Source organism: Mus caroli, unplaced genomic scaffold (genome assembly GCF_978045245.1).
Source record: "Mus caroli unplaced genomic scaffold, Mus_caroli_1 scaffold_7, whole genome shotgun sequence".
NCBI classification, from domain to species: Eukaryota; Metazoa; Chordata; class Mammalia; order Rodentia; family Muridae; genus Mus; species Mus caroli.
Window position 1 is genome coordinate 14,802,942 of NW_028227262.1, and position 23,243 is coordinate 14,826,184.

General features: G+C 43.8%; 1 protein-coding gene across 2 annotated transcripts in view; it reads right to left on the reverse strand.

Annotated features, from left to right (window-relative positions):
- The window catches only part of Crebl2 (cAMP responsive element binding protein like 2), a 29,567-nt gene that overhangs the window by 3,779 nt on the left and 2,545 nt on the right, over window positions 1-23,243 (reverse strand). The window contains exons 2-4 of one of the 2 annotated variants that reach the window (XM_021165131.3): window positions 6,282-6,479; window positions 4,352-4,496; window positions 3,274-3,310 (exon numbers count right to left, since the gene is read on the reverse strand). In XM_021165131.3, the coding sequence (XP_021020790.1) occupies window positions 3,297-3,310; window positions 4,352-4,496; window positions 6,282-6,479 (357 nt within the window). In that variant the 3' untranslated portion in view covers window positions 3,274-3,296. The remainder of the gene's footprint in view (window positions 1-3,273; window positions 3,311-4,351; window positions 4,497-6,281; window positions 6,480-23,243) is intronic. The other variant, XM_085839841.1, reaches the window with a different exon arrangement.

Here is a 23,243-nt window from a genome sequence, read left to right on the forward strand (position 1 = left end):
TAATTAGTTAAGGATGGCCTTGACCGTCTGACCCTCTGGGCTCCACCTCAGTGGGTACCCCGTGTGGCAACGTCTCCTTATAACTACTTTAAGCCTTCCCAGAGTTAAGAACAAAGACGAAAATGCCTGATATTTTCACCCTCAACCCCATGGGTGACACAGTAGATTACACACCTGAACCTGACTGACTAGTCTAAAACCTTCAGTGTCTTCAGTCAGTCAATATGTGCAAGACATTAGCCCCTGCATATCATAAAGGAAACTGAGCTCATTGTGGTCACCCCCAAAACAGGTTCCATAGTATTCTTAAGTGAAATGGGTAAACGCTCACAAGCCTAGAGCTGAGAATGTAATCTTTTAATATGAGGAGCAACAGAAGATAAAAGAAGATAACTAGATTTCAAAGAAGTGAAATCTTTGTGTCTCCAAGGACACTGTTGGAAGACTGCTGCTAGAGGAGAGGAGTCTGCAAAGCACAGCATGGGACACCCAGTGCCAGGGCAAGGGGGAGTGTGTGGGTGTGGGGAATTGCAGGCTGGTATCCAGGTGAGCTGAGGGTTAAGACCCCGATGGTCATAATTCACCTACATGACACAGTAGGCCTTCCCTCACGCTCCTGGAACTCTGGCCCCTGCCTAAGTTACCGCACCCCTCACAGCCCCCACAAGAGAAGCATGATCAGTAGTCATGTAAGCAATGGCCCAAGCTTCTGACCTTCAGGCTAAACTCCTCCCCAGTTACCTAGCAACAGTGAAGACCATAAAAGGGGTGCTCAGCCCCCACCTTACTCTCTTACTCCTTTGTCCTCTTACCTCTCACTTCTCTCTCCTCTTCCCTTTCTCTTTGTCTTCTTCTTTCCTCTCCTCTCTCCTTCTTTCCTTCTTTCTCTCTAGCCTTTCCCCCTCCCCCCTCCCTGCATTTCTATAATAAAGCTCTTAAGCCATAGAGTCTATGCTCCTTCTAGATCCGCTATGCCACTCTCACCAGTGTTGGGAACCTCTTCCCTTATCCCTCGCTCCTATAAACCTGGTGGCTTTAGCAAAGTAGTTCTGGGGTCCCCAGGCAGGGCTGCCCCTTGGCCACCCCCTGAAGAGTGGGACAGAGGAATGCCCACCCAGGGATGAGTGGGTAGGGTAGGTAGCAGCCCTCACACGCCTGACTGACCAGAGAATAGGGAAACTCTGGTGGGACGTGGGCCTCTTTTCCCTTTCCCCACTTCCCCCGGGCCTCCCTTTATTTTGTTCCCAACATGTGGGCACACACATCCTAGCACAGCACAGAGCACCCAGTGCCAGGGCAAGGGGGAGTGTGTGGGCACATGTGCTCCTAGGTCACAGGAGGCTGACAAGGAGAATGCTGAGTTCCAGCCAGCTTGGGCTACATAGTGAGACTGCCACAAAACACAAAAAAGATAACACAAAGAAGCCCCAGCAACAGAACAAAACCCTAATTGAAACATTGGCAAACTCAAACACATCTCAAAACACACACACACACACACACACACACACACACACACACACGAACAAATGGCCAGTCTGCACAAGGAAAACCATTTAGAACCAATGGTCATTAAGGAAATGCACAATGCAGAGATACTGAGATGGCTCAGTGGTTAAACATGCTTTCCATACCATCTTGGTGACCTGCGTTTCATCCCCAGGACTGATATAAACCTAGGAGAGAACAGACTCCACAAAGTTGCCGTCTGACCTCCACACATGCTCTGTGTACATATACACTCTGTCATGCACACACACAGTAATAATAAAAACATGACGAAATATTGCTTCATGCTCACTAGGAGGGCTATAGTTTTTTTAAAAAACCAACCTAGATACTGGGCATGGTGGCACAGACCTGTAACTTTGTTACCTGGGAGGAGAGGCAGAGGCAGGAGGATTGCAGGAAGTTCAAGGTCAGCATGGGAAACATGAATTATAGACCACTGGGGCCATATAGCAAGACTCTTGTCCTTAAAACAAACAAACAAGTAATTCCAGCACTCAGGAGGCAGAGATAGGGGTATTTGAGTTGAAGGCCAGCCTGGCCTACTGAACAAGTTCCAGGACAACCAAGACTACACAGAGAGACCCTGTTTCAAAAACCAATAAATAAGTAAAATTTAAAAAATCAAAACAAAATCCAAAATAGGGCTGCCATAGTGGCACATGCCCGAAATCCCTGCTACCAGAGAGACTGAGACAGAGGATCACTTGAGCCCTGGAATTCAGTCAGTCCCAGGCAACAGAGGGAGACCTCATCTCTCACAAAATAAAAGATAGAAAATAACATGATGAGATGTAAATAAAACCAATTAGTAAAAATGTAACCCATTCTGACCACCATAGGCAACTGTTTAACAGTTCCTTCAATGTTCAACAGAACTCCAGATGGCCCAACAGTTTGTCCCCAGGTGCACACACACAAGAGCAGGCAGGCTGTGCCGCACACACCTGTAGTGTAGTCCCAGCACCTGGGAGCTGAAGGCAGGAGGATCAGGATTCAGGTTATCATCAGCTATACAGTGAACTCAAGCACACCAGACCCCCAAAATGTCAAGCCCCCACACAGTCATATACACATTTTCACAGAAACAATGTTGACAATAGCCCAAATATCAACAGGTGGAGACAGATGGCTCTCAGTGGATGGGTGGATAAGTAACTGTGCTGTGTGCATCTATAAAATAATGAACCATAAGAAGGGATGACGTTGTGATACATGTGGAATATGAAAAGGGGGGCTGGAGAGATGGCTCAGCCGGTAAGAGCACTGACTGCTCTTCCAGAGGTCCTGAGTTCAATTCTCAACAATCACATGGTGGCTCACAACCATCTGTGATGGGATTTGATGCCCTCTTCTGGTACATCTGAAGATAGCAACAGCGTACTCATAAAATTAAATAAATAATTCTTTAAAAAAAATGAAAAGATTAGGTTAGGTTAAAGAAGTCAGATGCAGAAGTTAATAAATGATTCCGTTTTTACAAAATATCTACAATGGATCAGTCCATTGGGATCTCAGGTCAATGGTTGCAAAGGGCTGGTGGGGAAGGTCAAAGGATTGAATGTTTACAGGCCAGGGGTCTCAAAGAGTGATCATATATTTGTAGTTAGAGATGATAGTTGTGTAACACTGTGAATATACCAAATAGCTCTGCATTGTTGTTTTAAAATGGCTGATTTTTTTGAAGTTTTTCATTTTGTGGTACATGTGTTTTACTTCAACAAAAATAAAAATAATGCTGAACTGGTGGTATAGAGAACTTACTCATCGTATCTGAAGCCACAGGTTCAATTCCCCACCACTGCAAAAGAAGAAAACCATCCTCAGTTACACCTTACTGTAGTTACAACCTAGACCTGAGAGACGAGCCTCTGGCATTGTACTCTGAGCCACTGGGCGTTCACCCAGCTGTACTGCTCCGTCTCCTTTTATTTCCCTATTTTGGTTTTTATCTTGGGCTTGAATGTAAGGCCTAGAGCAGTGGTTCTCAACGTGTGGGTCTCGACCCTTTGACAATACGCAATCTTTACATTACTATTGATCTTTTGGATTGGTTTGCTTTCTGTTTGTTTTGTTTTGTTTTGTTTGGAGACAGGGTTTCACTGTGTAGTTCTGGCTGTCCTGGCCTCATGCTATAGACCAGGCTGGCCTAGAACTCAGAGATCCACCTGCCTTCCAAATGCTGGGATTAAAGGTGCGTGCCACCACCACCCAGTTTATGATTCTTAACTGTAGCAAAGTTACAGTTATAAAGTAGCAACAAAAATAATTTTATGGCTGGAGGGGCCACACAACATGAGAAAGTGTATTACTGGGTTACAGTATTAGGAAGCTTGGGAATCACTGACCTAGAGTGTACTAAGCTCTCACACACAGCCTAAGCTAAGCTATAGGCACTAAGAATATGATTCTTTAGCATGACTATTGGGAGTCAATGTGTGAGCTCGATGTTAAATCACCTTGTAATGTACTTGTAAAAACCAGTCAAAGAGAGCAGCTTTAACAGCCCCCGAGGATCACTTCAAGTTACGGACTGACTACCATACCATTCGTCAGCTGCCTGGGTTATTCTGTCTTTAGAGACACAGTGTCTTTCTATGAATCCCAGGCTGGTCTCCAACTTGGTGTCTCCCTAGTGATGGCAAACCAGGTGTACACCACCACACCCAGCCTTCAGCTTTCATTTCAGGATTTAGGATCCTCTGACAAAACATTTGCTGATTAGCATTTTACAAATGACATTAGTACTTTACTTTATTTCAAGCTACACTGCTTAGTGGTCAACAAACATTCTACCTTGGGATGCTTGCTTAACAAAAATGCTGCCATAGACAGTACTCACACGAGTTGGTGTTAGCGTCTGTCTTCCCAGCTTTGGGATGCCTGCTTGAGTTCTGCTGAGGCTTGCTCTGCTCCTCGCCAGTGAGTAGGGCCCTTATTTCAGAAGGGATTTTCCCTTGGTCCATTGCCATGCACCACTGCTTGTACTGAAATATTTAATACACTCAGTAAAACGCTAAGTCAGAGTCCAGGCAGCACATGTGGAAATGCTAGACACAAGAGCTCTCCTGCAGGCTTGTCTGTAGCTCACTGCTATAGCACTTGCTTAGAAGTCGCATATGCCAGGTAGCCAGCCCATGAGCTTCTGGAGACTGCTCTTACTGCCCTCGGTCTTGCCAAGGACAGTGGGATTACAGGTGTGCACTACAGTATACTCAGCTCTGTGGGTCCTGAGGGGTCTGATCTCAAGGTACGCTGCTCACTTAGTCGTCTCCTGAGCCCTGCAGGGTCTTTGTTTTATTTTTAGACATAGTCTCATAGAGTCCAGAGGATGGCCTTGAACCCCTGATCCTTCTGCCTCCATCCCCCAAGTGCAGGGATTCCAGACATGCACCACAATGGCCAGCTTTATTGCTTTTTGAAGAGCCAGCTTTTCAACAGTCATGGTAGTACCACATGTTTCCCCACCTGTCACCTCATCCCTGAGTGCACAGTGAAGGGGTTTTAATTGTTTTATCTACTCTCACACTTTTACAGTCTCTATGAAGTCTGAATGAAACATGCAGAGTAAACTCATGGAAACTCGAATGGCAGCCTCCTTGCAGAACTGTGGCTGTTATGCAGCTTTCCCACTTAGCGACACATTGTGAGCACCTTCCAGATCAGTAGATATGGATGTGCACTGTGACTCCCCACCTGGTCACCTGTAGGCTCATATATGAATACAGCATGGCTTATACCTAAGTCTGCTACTGCACCTTTTCGTTTATTTGGGGGGAGGGGTGGATTAAGACAGGGTCTCATATATCCTAGATTGGCCTCCAACTCACTGTGCAATTAAAATGACCCTGAACTTCTTCTCCTCTTCCTGCCTCCATCTCCTGAGTGCTGGTTACAGGATGTGTCATCACTGTTCATGCAGTGCTGGCATCACACTCAGGACCTCGTGCATGCTAGAGAAGCACTCCCCCCGCTCAGCTACCTCCCCGCCCTCTGTAACTTCTCATCATGGGCATGGCTGTGGGGGGTCAGAGGACACCTGCAGGCCAAGGGTGGGTTTAGGGACTGGAGGGTCAACAGTCTTGCTGGCAGGCACCTTGGTCTGCTGAGCCACTCTGTCTGCCCTCTAAACATCTTCCTTTTTCCTTTTTCCTTTTCCTTCTAAAACTGGGATCTTTGGGGTTTGTTTTGTTTTATTTGTTCAGTTTGGGGAGAACTCCAGCTCTTTTTGTTTTTTTAAAGGTTTACTTGTTTATGAGTGCTTTGTTTGCATGTACACCTGCATACCAGAAAAAGGCATGGGAACCCATCATAGATGGTCATGAGCCACCATGTGGTTGCTGGGAATTGCACTCAGAACCTCTGAAAGAGCAGCCAACACTTTTAATTGCTGAGTCATCTCTCCAGTCATCATTTTTTTCCTATCAAAACATTCTGTAATGTTGCCACCAGCACTGTATTAAAATGTGTATTTGGTCCCATCTGGTGGTGGTGGTGCACGCCTTTAATCCTAGGCATAGGCTTAGGCAGGAGGACCTCTGTGAGTTCAAGGCCAGCCTGGTCTACAGAGTAGTTCTAGGACAGCCAGGGCTACACAGAGAAACCCTACTCAAAAAACAAAAGCAAACAAAAAGCGTCCAGTGTGAAAAGAGCTTCACATTGTCTCCAGTGTGAGCACTGATGGCTAAGGACTGCTGTAGCTCCTGTTCTGCTGTGCCCCTCATGACCTGCCAGGCTAGGACGGGTGTTTTATCGTTGGTGAAAGACTTTACCATTTCCAGTTCCTCTCGGAGTGCACATATAGCTCTTTCCCGACTGGATACCAACTCCTCCAAGTACTGGTATCTCAGCTTTTTCCTGGCCCGGCATTCTCTCGCACTCTGCCGGCTTCGTTCAAGTTTCGCTTTCAAGTCAATTTTGGCTGGCTTCCGTCCTCGCTTACCAGGCTTCTTCACTTTGCCTCCAACCACCTTTGCAAGAGAGAGGAGACAACGTTTTCCTTTTAGTTTTCTTTATGGAAAAACAACTATGGTTGCCTATTGGCAAAGAGAATGTTTATAAACAAGGAAGCAAAGCCTACACAGCCAAGAAAGCATAGTCCTGTCTCATCATCCTGAGTCCTCGTGTTTTTCCATAATTTTAATACCATGAGTGTGAGATTAACTAGACAAGCTTTATTAATTCTTCAATAATAATAATATTAATAAAATTTTAAATAGTTTAACAGTGAATTCTATAATCCATATGAATATGGATATTTAAAATTATGTTTTAAATTATGTGTATGAGAGAGAGAGAGAGAGAGAGAGAGAGAGAGAGAGAGAGAGAGAGAAAACTAGTTACCCATGGAGACCAGAGGAGGTCGCTGGATCCCCTCCAGGGTGAGTCATGTCTCACCTGCTGGAGACTTTCTGAAGCAAATGCTGGGATCTGAACTCATTCCCTGTGCAAGAGCGGTACCTGCTCTTAATCACTGAGTGAGCCATCTTGTTAGTCCCTATAAATAATGTTTATTGCCTTGAGAAAACTATATTAAAATTAAGTAAAAGCATTCAAAATTCTGGGCTGGAGAGATGGTTCAGAGGTTAAGAGCATTTGTTGCTCCTGTGGAGCTCTAGGTTTGACCCTCAGAATCCAGGTGGTTGCTTATAAACATCTGTGACACCAATTCCAGAGGATCTGATGCCCTCTGCTAGCCTCCTCTGTCACTAAGTATGCATGTGGTGCATAGACATACATGCACTTATACACAGAAAATACCAAAACAAAAAATTTAATTAAAAAAGTAAACTTTTCACCCATGGAAGGAGTTACAGAGACAAAGTTTGGAGCTGAGACAAAAGGATGGACCATCTAGAGATTGCCATATCCAGGGATCCATCCCATAATTAGCCTCCAAACCATGACACCATTGCATACACTAGCAAGCGTTTGCTGAAAGGACCCTGATATAGCTGTCTCTTGTGAGACTAGGCCGGGGCCTAGCAAACACAGAAGTGGATGCTCACAGTCAGCTATTGGATGGATCACAGGGTCCCCAATGGAGGAGCTAGAGAAAGTATCCAAGGAGCTAAAGAGATCTGCAACCCTGTAGGTGCAACAACATTATGAACTAATCAGTACCCCGGAGCTCTTGACTCTAGCTGCATATGTACCAAAAGATGGCCTAGTAGGCCATCACTGGAAAGCGAGGCCCATTGGACATGCAAACTTTATATGCCCCAGTACAGGGGAATGCCAGGGCCAAAAAGTGGGAATGGGTGGGTAAGGGAGTGGGGGGGGGGAGGGTATGGGGGACTTTTGGGATAGCATTGGAAATGTAATTGAGGAAAATACGTAATAAAAAAATATTTTAAAAAAAGTAAACTTTTATCATGATTTTAAAAAAAGACTTTATTTTCTGTGTATGGGTGTTTTGCCTACACATTTTTTGTAGGACATGTGTGTCTGTTGCCTGCTGAGGTTGGAAGATAGCATTGGATCCCTTGGGGCTGGAGTTGCAGACAGTTGTGAGCTGTCATGTGGGCACTAGAATCAAACCTGGACCATGTATAAGAACAAGTACCCTTAACCACTGAGCCATCTCTCCAGCCCTAGTTTATCATGATTTCAACATAAGAAAGTTAACAAATGAGGACTTCCTTGCTTGGCATGGCAATGAACAGGTTTAATCTCATGTCTATTTTTAAGGTACTTTTGTTTTGTTTTAAGGATGGCTACTGGGAGTTTATTCATTGCTTGTTGCAAGGCAGGTGCAAGGGTTCAGGAAAGGTCAGTGGTGTGAGAGAAGAAGGGCTCTCTCCAGCTCCTGCTGGTGTCTATTGCTGCAGCAGCTTGCCTATTTTACTGGTGGGGTGGGTGGGTAGAGCTCTGGCCTAGCATCACGGAATCCATGGGCTAGCTGGTGGTGCTGCCAGCTCAAGATGGCATCCTGGTATTAGCCTGGCCAGAATGGATGACTGGCTACTGTTTCAGTTTCAGGAGCGAGGCCATGGGTGATCAGGCTTCTGGAGGCCGGGAGGGATTCTGCTGACTACTCAGGAAACTCCAACACTGTGGCTATGCATAAGAAGATGGACTTCCCGAAAAAGAAGCTGGCACATTAGTGGCTGTGGTTGGCCTTAGGGAGACCCCAGTGCAAGGGTAGTTTCCCCCTGGGTACTTCCACAGGAGCTGTAGCTGGCTGAGGAGCCCAGTGGGCAGGTTATTGGTCATAGGATTCTAGGAGGCAGCTGCTGGAAGGGATGGCTGCTGTGCTGTTGACACCTGAGCAGTGTCCTTCCTCACTGGCCTAGGCACAAGGTCATGGGTAGCAAGTTCTGGGACCCTAGGCTGTGAACCCGTTTACAGGGATAAGTTATTACCTGTGTGAGTGCATACTTACTCCCTTTTTAATTTCAAATTTTAAAAATTTGCAATTAGACAAAATATATAATGCCTACATTAAATCATATATAGATTGTAGGACCATGAAAGGCAGCCTGGTTCCTGGTTGGAAACCCTGATGACCCTGAGAGATTGGCAGGCATTTTGCCTGGTTCCCAAACAATAGGCTCCTGACATGAGCCACAGCCCTCCATAGATCTGTGGCCATCAGTAACATAAGGGCAATGCCCTAAGCCCCTCCAAAGGTAGAGGATGTGACCTGTAGTCACATAGCCTCAAGACAGATCTCCATTTCTTGGGGGGTGGAGCAGGGTTTCTCTATGTAACCCTGGCTGTTCTGGAACTCACTCTGTAGAACAAGCTGGCCTAGAACTCAGAAATCTGCCTGCCTCTGCCTCCCAAGTGTGGGGATTAAAGGTGTGCGTGCCACCACTGCCCAGCCAGATTTCCATGGATTGTCTCTTTTTGTTGCGATCTGCTGTGGGGAGCAATGGAACAGGCCTTCACCTAAAGAGCCAGCCTTCTAATCTCCGGCAGGAAGGCCTCTCAGCCCTCCCAGTTACCGCCTCCACCAAGCCAAACCACCTACAGAACAAGCCAAGGACACTATCCCTGCAGGACCCAGCTGGAGCACTCCCATTTTTCCCCTTCGGCCCCAGGCTAGATCCAGCTCTTCTGAGGCTCCCAGCAGAGCATGGGTGCCCAAGAGCCTGAGAACCAGACAGCCTGGCCTCCTTGCAGGCCCAGGACCACTGAGCCAGCTTGGTGTCCCCTGGATTTCAGACTGCACTCCCCCTCCTCACCCAGTGGTGTCCCCTGACTTCCCAAAGCCTGACATCTGCTCCCCCCCCCCACCCCCCCCAGCACTGGAGTTGGGTAAGCGTAGTCAAACTCCCGTGTCCTGGATGCAGGATACCACAAACCCTACAGTAGATATATATGATGTTTCTAAGCAACTTAGCTATAAGCTCGCTCTATAGATGTACTAAGCCCATAGGAAGACAGAAGATGTCCCTGAAGTTTTCAGTCATCGTGTCCAGCCTCTAGAAACTGGTAATTACTGCCCCAGACTAACTCAGGTTTCCACCTGTGTCACAGACAGGCTCTCCAGATCTGCTATTCGCTAATTGCTTAGGCACAATTATCAGGAGACTGGCAAAGAACCCCCACAGGTCAGTTCTGAAACCAAGTCACCTTGGAGGTCACACTCCAGCAATGCCTTCACACCTTTCTTGGGGAAGGCCCGCTGGATCCAGTTTTTACAAACCCTAACATTGCCTTACTACTTCAGAGCTCTTCAAACGTTTCCACAATTAGATTCTCCATCTCTGCTTGACAAAACTGAATGATGTCCCATTTTCTCTGAAAACCACCTTTACAGCAAGGCTGTATCTGTAGCTCAGGGACAGAGTTGGGGATTAGTGGTAGAGCCCTACTTTGTATAAAGTCCTCAGTTCAAGCTCATTTCCACCAACACAATCACTCTCAAGAATGCACATTTATACCCTCAATGTACTGAATGCTTTTCAGATGATTCTAAAAGAGGTGTAAAATAAGACACCAGCAGTCAATCTCTGCAATAAATCTAAGCCTGCAAGGCAACCAAGCTAAAGGATAATACTATTTGTTTATCTATGACCATTATTGGTATCACATACAAACAATGCCAAGTACACTATAAGAACTGGACCACTAAGTATAATGGTTAGATTTTTAAAAACTAAGGCCAGTGTTGTGGCACATGCCTTTAATCCTAGTACACTCTAGGAAGAGGTAGGTGGACCTCTGTGAATTCTGGGCCAGCTAGGGTTACATAATGAGACCTTGACTCAAAATAAACCTAAACCAAACAGACAACAAAATAAAACAAACAAACAAAAACCCTATTTATTCATTTACTTGTTGGTTCTGGAGTTCCAATCCAGAGCCTCAGCCCTAAGAAACAAACAAGCAAACAAAACAAAAACAAAAAACCTAAAAACATAACAAACACCCTCCAACCTTTAAAACAAACAGGCCACTTTTATACCCTTATCAAATTCCACTTCTATCATGATGGCTAACCATGGCCTCTAGTATCTTACAGGATAGTTTAGAAAGGAGACAGATTACTCCATAGCTGTGGGGAAAACAGTACCATTTCCACTTGGTACCATATTAGGAGCTAGCTGTGGACTGGCATGATGGCTCAGTGGTTAAGAGCACTGGCTATTATTCTAAAGGACCAGAGTTTGATTCCCAGCACATCTATGGTGGCTGATAGCCATCTGTAACTCTAGTCCCTGGGAATCCAATGTCCTCTTCTGGCTGCACTTGTACACACTGCACGCACTTGATGCATATACCCGTATGTAAAACATAATTTTTTTTTTTTTTGGTTTTTCGAGACAGGGTTTCTCTGTGTAGCCCTGGCTGTCCTGGAACTCACTCTGTAGACTAGGCTGGCCTTGAACTCAGAAATCCACCTGCCTCTGCCTCCCGAGTGCTGGGATTAAAGGCGTGCACCACCACGCCCGGCTTAAAACATAAATATTTAAGAAGCCAGCTACTTTAATACTTTGCCCTGGTAAGTTTCAACTTTTCAAAAGCGGGTTTGTGACCGCTTTTCGGTCTGTATCATCATGTTTACATTCCAGTATAACAATACACTCCTCAGAAAGCTTTCCAGGGCCAAACGTTTGTGAGACATTGTGAGACATGGCCTCAGTGACCTCAGCATTATGAAATTGTAGATGGTGCTTATACTTAATAAACTACCCAAGCTTAAAACAATGGTTTGAATGCATCTTGCATTACATCTGTGACTGCGAATTTTTAGAAAGCAATATAGAGGGCCAGGGACAAAGCACAGCGGTAGAGCACTTGCCTTGCATACACGTGGTACATGCAATGATGGAACATGCTGTATTCAATTCAGGAGGCCAAGGCAAGAGGACTGCTTTGAGTTCAAGATCAACTACAGCTACCCAGAATATGACCCTGTCTGTCTCAAAAGACACACACGGCGGGGGGGAGGGGGGGGAGGAGAGGGGAGGAAAGAGGTGTATAGCATGTGTCTGTAATCTCAGCACTAGTAACTAAGCAAGCTCAGGAATTTGAAGGCAGACTGGGCTTTCTTCATATGGAGACCTTATCTAGGAAGGAAGGAGGGAAGGAAGGAAGGAAGGGAGGGAGGGAGGGAAGGAAGGAGCGAGCAAGCGAGCCTGGTAAGATGACACAGAGTAAAGTACTTGTTACATAAACTTGATGACCTGAATTCAATCCCTGGATCGTATGGTGGGATGGAAGGAGAAAATCAACTCCTCAAAAGTTGACTTCTGAGCTGCATATGCAGGCCCTGTCACAAGTGTGCTCTCTTCATCTCTCTTTTCGCACACTTACCACAATAACAATTCTTAGGAAGAGAAGGCAAGCCATGTGACAGGGCAGGGAGTCAGCAATCCCACGGTGTTAAATCCACTGCCTTACATACTGATGCTCTAGTTAATTCAGAGATGGCTGCCTTTGAGAAGCCAGCAAGACAACAGAGTGTACAGCAGTCTTCTTTGAATTCTGAATTAAATCTAGCACAACCATCATAAAAATCAAGCAAAAATCATAAGTACCTATTTAGCTTTCAGAGCAAAATATGTAATTATTGGATTTCACTTATTGCATCTATGTCTGCACAGCACTGGGTGCCCAATGCTTGTGAAGACTAGAAAAGGGTGATGGGTTCCTTTGAAACTGGAGTTAAAGGCAGTTGTGAGTGCTGAGAATCAAACCTGAGAGTCCTCTGAAAGAGCAGCCAGCACTCTTAACTGCTGAGTCATCTTTTCAACTCCAGGGATTCCTTTGTTAAAGTTGAAAGTACAGTAAATTAATTGGGAGGTTCTGTACTTTGTTATCAATACAATGAGGTTAATGCCATATGGCCACTACAGTTCCAGTTTAACTGTTTCTGCAATGGCCAGTGTGAGCTTTGTGTAGCAGCCACGGCGTGTAACTGAGTACACCAGTGTTCTAGGTGGCTGTTAGTAGCAGAGGGTGGTTGTACATGACCTCAAGCTTTAAAATGCATTACAATGGTTTGCAAAGCCCAAGGATTATACAAATATAGGTTAGTATATCAGTTGCTTTAACACCTGAACTCTGTGCATTTCATTAGCCATTCATGTATATGGGCAGGGGCAGGAGAGATGTTAAAAGCATGTATTAGTCTTACACAGGGTCTCAGTTTGGTTTCCAGCACCCACTTCAGGCAGCTCACAATCGCTAGTAATTCCAGCTCTAGGGAGTTACTGCTTCTGTGGAAACATGCACACATATGTGCATCCCCACAGACACACACACGTGCACACCCCCACGTTTCACCCCCCAACATGTACGACCCCCACATATGTGCACCTGCCCACACACACATAAAAATAATCTTTAAAAAAAAGTATAAACATTGACTAAGTTTCCTTCCCTTTCTGGCTAGTCAGGACAACTATATAGATCACACTCAAATTTGAAGTGACCCTCCTGCTGGGATTTATAGATTCATGTCTGCTAATTATGGTTCTATCATCTTTTCCTTTAGCTGGGTAGTGGTGGCATACGTTTTTAACCCCAGCACAGGGAGGCAGAGGCAGGTAGATCTCTGAGTTCAAGGCCAACCTGGTCTATGGAGTAAGTTCCAAGTCAGGACTACACAGAGAAACCCTGTCTCAAAAAAACAAATCCCGTTGGGCATGGTGGCGCACGCCTTTAATCCCAGTACTCGGGAGGCAGAGGCAGGCAGATCTCTGAGTTCGAGGCCAGCCTGGTCTACAGAGTAGACCAGGATTTCCAGGACAGCCAGAGCTATACAGAGAAACCCTGTCTCAAAAAACAAACAGGCCAACAAACCCAAATCCCACCCCTTTAATGCTATATACTTATTACTATATACTTATTGATTACAATATACTTTTACTATATACTATTACTATATACTTATTACTATATACTTATTGATTACTATATACTTATTATTATATAATATTACTATATACTTATTACTATATACTTATTACTATATACTATTACTATATACTTATTACTATATACTTATTGACTACTATATACTTATTACTATATACTTATTACTATATACTTATTACTATATACTTATTACTATATACTTATTACTATATACTTATTGATTACTATATACTTATTATTATATAATATTACTATATACTTATTACTATATACTTATTACTATATACTATTACTATATACTTATTACTATATACTTATTGACTACTATATACTTATTACTATATACTTATTACTATATACTTATTGACTACTATATACTTATTACTATATACTTATTGACTACTATATACTTATTACTATATACTTATTGATTACTATATACTTATTACTATATACTCAGGATTAGGACATTGTCCCAGGTTATTTACTTTCTAAAAGTCACAAAACTTAATTTTAGCTTGACTTAAAAGAGAAAAAAAAAATTTTGTTTTTTTTTTTGAGAGGGTTTCTCTGTATAACCCTGTCTGGGAACTTGCTTTATAGACCAGGCTGACTTTAACTCACAAAAATCCACCTAGCTCTGCCTCCCAAGTGCTGGGATTAAAGGGTTGTGTCACCAGTACCTGGCAAAATATTTCTTAACAGCCAGAGGAAGACTAGGAAATTAGAAAACTATTTTGAGAAACAGATTAATTGCAATTATAAAAATTACAAAACCCCCCTTTAAGATTGTCTTACTTACGATTTCTATTCCTGCACAAACATCATGACCAAGAAGCAAGTTGGGGAGGAAAGGGTTTATTCAGCTTACACTTCCACATTGCTGTTCATCACCAAAGGAACTCAGGACTGGAACTCAAGCAGGGCAGGAAGCAGGAGCTGACGCAGAGGCCATGGAGGGATGTTCCTTACTGGCTTGCTTCCCCTGGCTTGCTCAGCTTGCTCTCTTATAGAACCAAGACTACCAGCCCAGAGATGGCACCACCTACAAGGGGCCCTCCCACCTTGATCACCAATTGAGAAAATGCTTTACAGCTGGGTCTCATGGAGGCATTCCCTCACCTGAAGCTCCTTTCTCTGTAGTAACTCCAGCCTGTGTTAAGTTGACATACAAAACCAGCCAGTACAGAGATGAACGAAAATGAAAAACAAAATACCAAACCTTATGTGATATAATTGACTGCTGTTCAGAGAACTTTCCCCATATAAACATTAAAAACAAAGCTTTAAAATCAATAACCCAACTTTCCATCTTCAGAAGCTAGAAAAAGAGCAGAAATGGGGAGCCAAAGCAAAAAAGAGACTGCAATGAACTGCAATGAACATGGACAGGGAGCTCTTAGCCAAGCAGGCTTAAGAACAAAATGTATCTCATAGACCTGTAACAAGTAGTGTAAGTTAGTTTTACACACACACACACACACACACACACACACACACACACATATATATACACACATACACATAGATATATATTTTTTTTTTTCAGAGAAAAGCCAGCTTCAGGCAACTCCCATCAGTAAATTATACCAACATTTAAAGAATGAACATTTAGGCTGGGCATAGTGGCCCATGTCTATAACCCAAGCACTTAGGAGGTATCATTCAAGATCAGAGTTAAGGCCAGTCCAGGTTACATGAGACCCTACCTTGAACACTACAATGAAATAATTACACTAACAAACTCTCTCAAGAAACTGTACAAGGAAAGAACAATTCCAATGAGGCTAATACTAAAAGGAGCCAGGGATGTAATTCTAGAACACAGGAAGCAGAGGCAGGAGGATCACATGTTCAAGGCCAGGCTGGGTTACAGAGTCTCTGTCTCAAAAACAAGAAAAATGGGCTGAGACTGTAGCTCACCTGGCAGAGTGCTTATCTGGCAGAAGCCTGGGTTCTTCCCAGCATAACATTAACTGGATGTGCTGGCACAGGTCTGCAATCCCAACATTTGGGAAATATAGGTAGGAGGATTAGAAGGTCAAGGTCATCCTTATCTACAGATTGAGTAGGAGATCAGCTTGGGCTCACAGGACAGGAAAATCACTGGATCTTGCTGCCTTTTAGCCTGACTGAGAAAATATGAGCTCCAGATTCGAGAGAAATCTGAGCCAGAGAGTCAACCTGTCTCAGAGAACTAGATGGAGCGTGACGGAAGGGGACAGTTAAATGTGCAGCTGCACACACACACATGTACATGGACACAAACACTAACAAGTCCCCCAAACAAACAGTAACAACACAAAAAAATGAATGGATAAAATCCGTAAGACGGATTCAGGAACAAATAAAAAGGGATTTATCCTTGGAATAAAGACCACTTTACTATCTAGAGATCTTTTATAAAACATCATATCAACAGGAAAGAGAGGGAGAGAGAGAAGGGGAGATGTTCAAGGATATCCTGGGCTACACGAGACACAATGTCAAATAACTCCCCCACCCCAATCCTACATCCATAAACTCAAAGTTTTTTTCAAGATTCAGTTTTCATTTTAATTATAGGCTTATCCACTTCCTTTACATAAAATTCAAACACAGCCTTATCCAAAATGCTAAAAAGTTACAAATTCTTTTGTATGGTGTAGACTATACAATAAAAACACACAAACATACACACACAGCATCTCTGCAGACAGATGTCTCAACTGCTGCCTTAGAAGCCTGCTCAGGGGAGGGACCTTTCCCAACCAAATGTGTGGTTAGAGAGGGGATGGAACTTAGCTGAGCAGAACCTAAGTGATGGACAGATGGGAGGCAGGGCTTCAGTGGTGTCAAGAACACAGGGCATCTGAGCCTCTTCATCCATGGGGGTGATCTGTACCACATGGGAGGCAGTGACAGCCTTCTCCTCTAGGGTTGAATTGCCAAGAGAGTGTCCAAAGCCAAGGCCAAGGAGACAAACAGCAGTAGCAGTGATTCCCCGGCTATCCGTCTGCCCTCCATCTGTGTTTCAGCCTCTCCTCAGCTTCACCTGGATTCTCAAATTCTACATGTGTAGCCTTTGGAAAGATGAGGATGCATCCCTTCTCTAGGCATGTCAATCATTTGATTTTCCCAAAGGTGAAATCTATCTCCTTGGTGTGAGCCTTGGTCACATTCATGTTGAGTCTCTCAGTGTGCATTTTGGTGGGTTTAGCCTTGTCCTCTTTCAGGAGGCTTGGATTCAGAGCAGGAATGCCTGACATGTGCAGGCACTAAGGAGGTCTCAGGAGCCAGAGGAGCTGTGGGTCAGACTGGAGCTTCCTGAGCTGCAGCTGATGCGGAACTGGATGGAAGCCTGCTTGTGCCTGAAGCACGGCACCTCTTTAGTCTTACTCCTGCCAGTCCTCTTTGCTCTAAGCCTGACGCCCCTCCAGCTTTAGCGCCATCACTGGAGCAGTCCTGGGTTTGGTAGGAGCCCTAGTACTGGGCTTTTCATTTCCTCTGACTCCTCAAAAGCTCTTATTTTTTTATCTTGATGAATTCATTCTCTCCTTCTGAAGTGTTCAGCAGCCATGGCCGCCTCACTTAGTCTCAGAAGAGCATCCTCATTGATTACAATTAGTCCAGAGAAGCATCATCCAGCAGCTGCCACCTCCTCATGCTCCTCTCAGACGCTAGTGCTCAAATTTTTTTTTTTTAAATTCTAAGGCCTTTACATGATAAAACTATACAGCAAAAAATACAGGGGGAACTTTCTCAATCTGATAAAGATCATCTATAAAACACCCACAGCTAACATCATAGTTGGTGAAGAAAGACAGAATGCTTTCTGCCAAAGATTAGAAGTGAGACAAGGACCATGCCTTCTCTTACCATTCTTAGTCAACAGGAAGAAAAAGAAATCGAAGGCAGTTGAGATGGAGGATGAAAGTGCCAAACTGTCTGTTTGTAGATAACATGATCTTGTATGGAAGATCCAAAAGAATCCACACAAAAACTATTAGAGCAAATGAGTAAGTACAGCAAGGTTAGAGAACACAAGATCTACATACAAAGAGCCATTGTGTTTCTATTCTGTTCACTATCGAGGAAAATTAGAAAGCACGTCTAGCATTAAAGATAGAGCACAGTGCCTATGAGCACTGTGGCACTTCCAGAGGACCCAGGTTCGATTCCTATGACCCACATGGCGGCTCAGAACAGGTGAGTCACTCTAGTTCCAGGGAATCCAATTTCCTCTTCTGGTCTCACAAGCAGCCCAAAAGATTTCTCACTGAACTTCATTACAAACTCTGTGCTTTAGAGACATTATGAAGGTAAGAAGACAACTCACATTAGAGTTGAAAATATTCAACTCACAATTAAGGTACCCAGCACACTGAAGAATTCTCCAAAGTCAATAATGAAAAGACAACCCAATTACAGGGGTGGCAAAGGCACTCATAGCATCATGCAATAGGATGGGACACTGGTTAACACCGGTAAGCTAATGCTGAACTGAGTTCACACTAGTGTCCATGTGTGTTTTGACAAAAGCACACCACCACTGCCTAATAATGCAGTATCACATGGAGCAGTTCCTCCCTCAAGATCCTCTGTGCTCCACTTACTCTTTTCTCCCCTGAAGCCCTGGTATCACTGATGGCTTCTCTGTTTCCAACTTTTTCTTTTTTCCAGATTGTCATACAGTTAGTAGTAAGCATATGCATCCTTTTCAAACTGACTTCTTTTGCTCAATAATTCACATTTAAGGCTCCAGGAGCCTTAAGTCACTCTATGAAGCCTTTCGTACCTTAGTATGTTTTCTTTATACTGTCTAACACTGCATTGTATGGATGCTTTAGCTCGTTCATAAAACAGAAATATAATGAAATATGATTGTCACATAACCCTATGAACACACTAAAAAGCAAATCACATAATTTATATGTGATGTGAATGTATGATGTATGAATTATCTTTCAATAAAGCTTTTATTAAAAACAACAACATGGGGGCAGACTGCACGGCTCCCCAGTCAGGGGACTTGAGTTCAATCCTTGGAACCCATTTGGAGGAAGGAGAGAACTTCCCACAATTTGTCGTTTGACCTTTCCTCTACTTGTGTGAAGTGGCATATGTGCTCCTCCTTCTACACAAATGTAATGCCTTTGAAAGTGAGAGGTACAGTAGAAAGGGAAGCATCAATGTGGCACCTGGAAGCTTATGTAGAATACAAGTCTCAGAAGTTCAAGGTAATCCTTTGATATAGAGCAGGGAGAAAAAAACTCACATAGGCTGAGGACACCGCTCAGAAGAACACCTGGTTAGCATGCACAAAGCCCTCATCCCTAATACAGGATGTGCCACAAAGAACCAGAAACATATGAGAGTGTTATGACCAAGAGAACCCTAAATGTTCTAATCAGGAGATTTAAAAAGCCCAGAATTAAGATTCATCCAAAGGAGACAGAAAGAAACCAGTCTTCAAGCAAGGCCTGATGATGAAGATATGCTGGACAGCTCAGGCTTCAGTGAACAGCTCTAACTTCTGCAGCAAGCAGGCACATGACTGCAGTTGTGTGTTCTTTAGGAACTTACTGGGTTTCTCAAAATCAGGGACCCTCCTCCTCTTCCAAAGAGTCTTAGAGTATGTACCTTCAGTCTTTTGAGAAAAGAGAATAAACTTTTTTTCTTGGTTAAGCAGGATGTGCAGGAGAAACCACTGTTTGTAAGCTGAGCCTTGAGTGAGGAGTCCTCTGCGCTATCTCATGAAGCCGCATCCCTTCACATGGACACCCCTGTCCTCATTGTTTTCAGGTAAGCGGGAAATCCATTCCTTAAGAAACAAAAACAATTTGTGTTTCCATATTTTTATGTTGGATATGTTCCCTGCTGGAAGTTTTTGTTGCTTTGGTGGCTTCTGGAATATCTTTTCTTCTCCCTAGCCTCCTCTTCTGGCTTTGGAACAACTTGTTCATTTTCAGTGAGGATCATCTCCGTGAGGCAGGATGGGTTTAAAGATGCATCCTGGATGCTTTGGTCAGTTGGAAGTGCTCAGTGATGAGACAATCTACACCTAAGCCCTCAAGTTCAGCATTACTCTCTGCACTTTTAACCACGCACGCGCAGTAAAAAATCAGCACTCTTCTTGGGCCACTGACCCTGTGTGCAGTCTTAGTGTCTGGCCTGGCATAACTACCAGCTGTACTATTACACAGACGCTGCTTCTTTAAAGTGCCATCTTTCAGGTACTCGGTAGCTTTTCAGTTAAGTACATCTCTGATGGCCCAGGCAGTTACACAGGTGATCTTAAAGTGAACACAAAGACTTAAAACTTTAAAAAAAAAAAAGTTAAAATGCTCCTCAATTTAAAAAAAAATTGTTTTCTCTATTTTTTTATTCTTATGGATGTTTTGCCTGCATCTAAGTCTGTGTACCACAGGAGTGGCTGATGTCCTTGGAGGCCAGAAGTGGCACTGGATTCTCTGGAACTAGAGTTTAGATGGTTATAAGTCTATAAATCACCCTGTAGGTGTTGGTAATTGAACTCAGGTGCTCTTAACAAGTTGAACCATCTCTCTCCAGCCCCTAGATTTGAACCTCCTGGTTTCCATGATTTTGTAAGATGTCTGGGTAAAGAGAACAGTGAACCATTTTCACCTCAGGTGGCTTGCAGGAAGAGGCCGAAATGTACTCAATATCCACTTTGACTAAATACTTTGCCATCTGTTATACATGTATTTACATTTAAATGTTCTAGTGGTTTGGGGGTTTTTGTTTGAAATTGTTCAAGCTGACCTAAATTCATTATGTATTCTAGAATAGCCTTGAACTCACAACATTCTTGTGCCTTGGCTTTTCAAATGCTAGAATTACATCTCTGGCTAATAATGCTCATTTTTAAGACAACTCATTAAAGATCCAGTTGTTATACACCACTTTACGAAGTGCTGCCGCAAAGCAACATGGTACACTGCCTACTGGTTAAAATACAGCTATGTCCTAGCCACTGCCCTTCCCCACCTTAAAGAAAAGAAATGGCGGGAGAGTGTCTCTCTGGGCTCTGAGGGACTTCCCTACTGTGTGGCTCGGGACTTTTTTTTTTTTTTTTAACCAGAGTTTCAGAAAGCAAGAGAGTGTAACCATGTGTTCCTGCTGCTAACCTTTCTGTTAAGTCTCTCCTGTCAGGATAAAGAAGAAAATGCAGGCAGACATCTCTAAAACCCAGCGATAATGCCCACATTCCCATTTTCACTGAGGTCTACCCTGGGGCCACACACCATGATTCTGTGTGACCCTGGAGCTAAGTAGCACCGCACAGATAACTCTGTGTGGACCTTAGCAATGCCTGACGCGGTCTCATGGTCTATACTGACTGTGTGTGCTTCTCTGCCATCTATGTCTTCCACAGTTGGACATGGTTTGGCTTCTGCCCTATCACTCTTCTGAAACTGTTCCTGGTAGGCGTGGGTGTGGGGTTTTTTGTTTTGTTGTTTTGTTTTTGTTTTCTATTTAAGAAGGGTTTCATGTGTTCCCAGGCCAGCCTCAAAATGACAATAACCTTGAACTCCTTTATTTTATTTGACAGAGGGTCTCAGTACATAGCCATGGCTGGCCTGGAACTTGCAACCTAGATCTATCTGTTTTCTGCCTAAGATTGAAGGCTGGTGCCACCATGCATGGACTGCCTGGGCCGTGAGATCACAGGTGTGAGCCATCGTGCCTGACCATCACCTTCATTTCTTGTCTCGGCTCTAGTTACTCTTCTAGCTGTCTGCCTCACCCACAGCAAAGTTCTTTTAAAATAGCTATAAGTTCTTACTCATTCCTATCTCTACCACTTACCACTGGCACATACTAGGTAACAAACACCTGATAAATTAATGAACAAACAAGGGAATGTTTTCAAATCCCTTAAAAACCAAAACATCTTAAATAAGATTTCACTTAGGTTTCTTTTGCAGGGCAGGGGGTGAGGGAGGAAGAATGAAACAAAGCCTTACTTATGTGGCTAGCCTTGACTTTCAGGTATAGCTGGGGATGGCCCTGATCTCCTGATATTCTTGTCTATACCCCAAGTACTGGGGTTTCAGGCACATGCCACCATACCGAACTCTGGTTTCCAAATCAACTGTGGAGTACCCAAGCTCATGGACAGATTGCCTGCACAAGTTTGTGGACAGGACAGGCAAGCAGGCACACTAACATCTCCTGTCAGACACTTGTTCAGATGTGCTGGCTTTTCCATCTTGGTGTTGTGGAAAGTGTTGGAGGAGGAGGTGGCTAGGAACAGGAGCAGATTGCTGGCTTATGTGAGACTCCTAGGAGGGTGGCTCCAATGTGGCAGAGGATGGCTAAGGGGCAATGGAGAGAATTTCAGGGTCTAAATGTCAGGGCTTTGTTTTGAAGTTAAATCTCTTTACCAGCACCTGTCAGAACTACTATAAGGATAGAGACCCTTGATGGGTACAAAAGAGGTGAGCAGAGAGTGAGAAACCTCATGTTTACAGAACAGTGTGTACCACAGAGCGGGCAGGAAGAAGGAACAGACCCATATTAGCATTGTAGCCAGTAGCTGACCAACTCCTTCAACGAAAGTGTCCTATATTGACAGGCTTGGCAATACTCCATAGAGGTCTTTAACCAGCTTTCAGACTGGCAAGAACACATCTGATAGAACATTTCAATTTATTCATTCAATAAACATAAAAGTCAAAAATAAAAACAATAGTCTTCTGTGACTGAAAATAATATATCTCTACTTCCTTTTGAGACTGCAGGTCAAAAAAAAAAAAAAAAAAAAAAGGCTTTCAAACAACACTTCTTCCTGATGGAAGATTCGAAGGCGGCCTTGGAAAGTGACCTTTGTTAATGCAACAGGTAAGGACAAAGCTGAAGTTCATTTTATATCCAATTATGCCCCTCTTGTCCCATCTGGGGTATATTTGAGGCACTATCTAGTGTAACCATGACTACAAATGTCACTTAGCAATGATTAAACAAGGATATCAGAACCCACAGACATCTTTGCTCGGTAAGACGATAAGGTCATGTTTGCAGAGTACTGACTGTGTGTTAGACTCAGTACTAAACACTCTTAGATCTACCATCTCAAAGTCTGCTTGAACAAGCCTCCAAAGAAGGGACTGGCCTCATTTAAAAGACTAGGTAGAAGTTCTGAGAGCTTCAGCAACTTGGGAGTTTTTCCTTCTTTACTAATCTAATGAAAGATCTAGGAAAAATCTCGGAAATTCTGCTGCTTAGGCACTTTTCCAAGCCATCCTTTCTAGGTGTTCAATCTAGCACCCAAATTCTATTGTATGCTCTATCTTTTCCCAGCTGCAACAGTATGTCTGGGCTGGCTGGTGAGCACACCTAGAACATAATAATTAACAAAGCCTAGGTACCTCTAGGCAATCTTAATGTCATTGTTT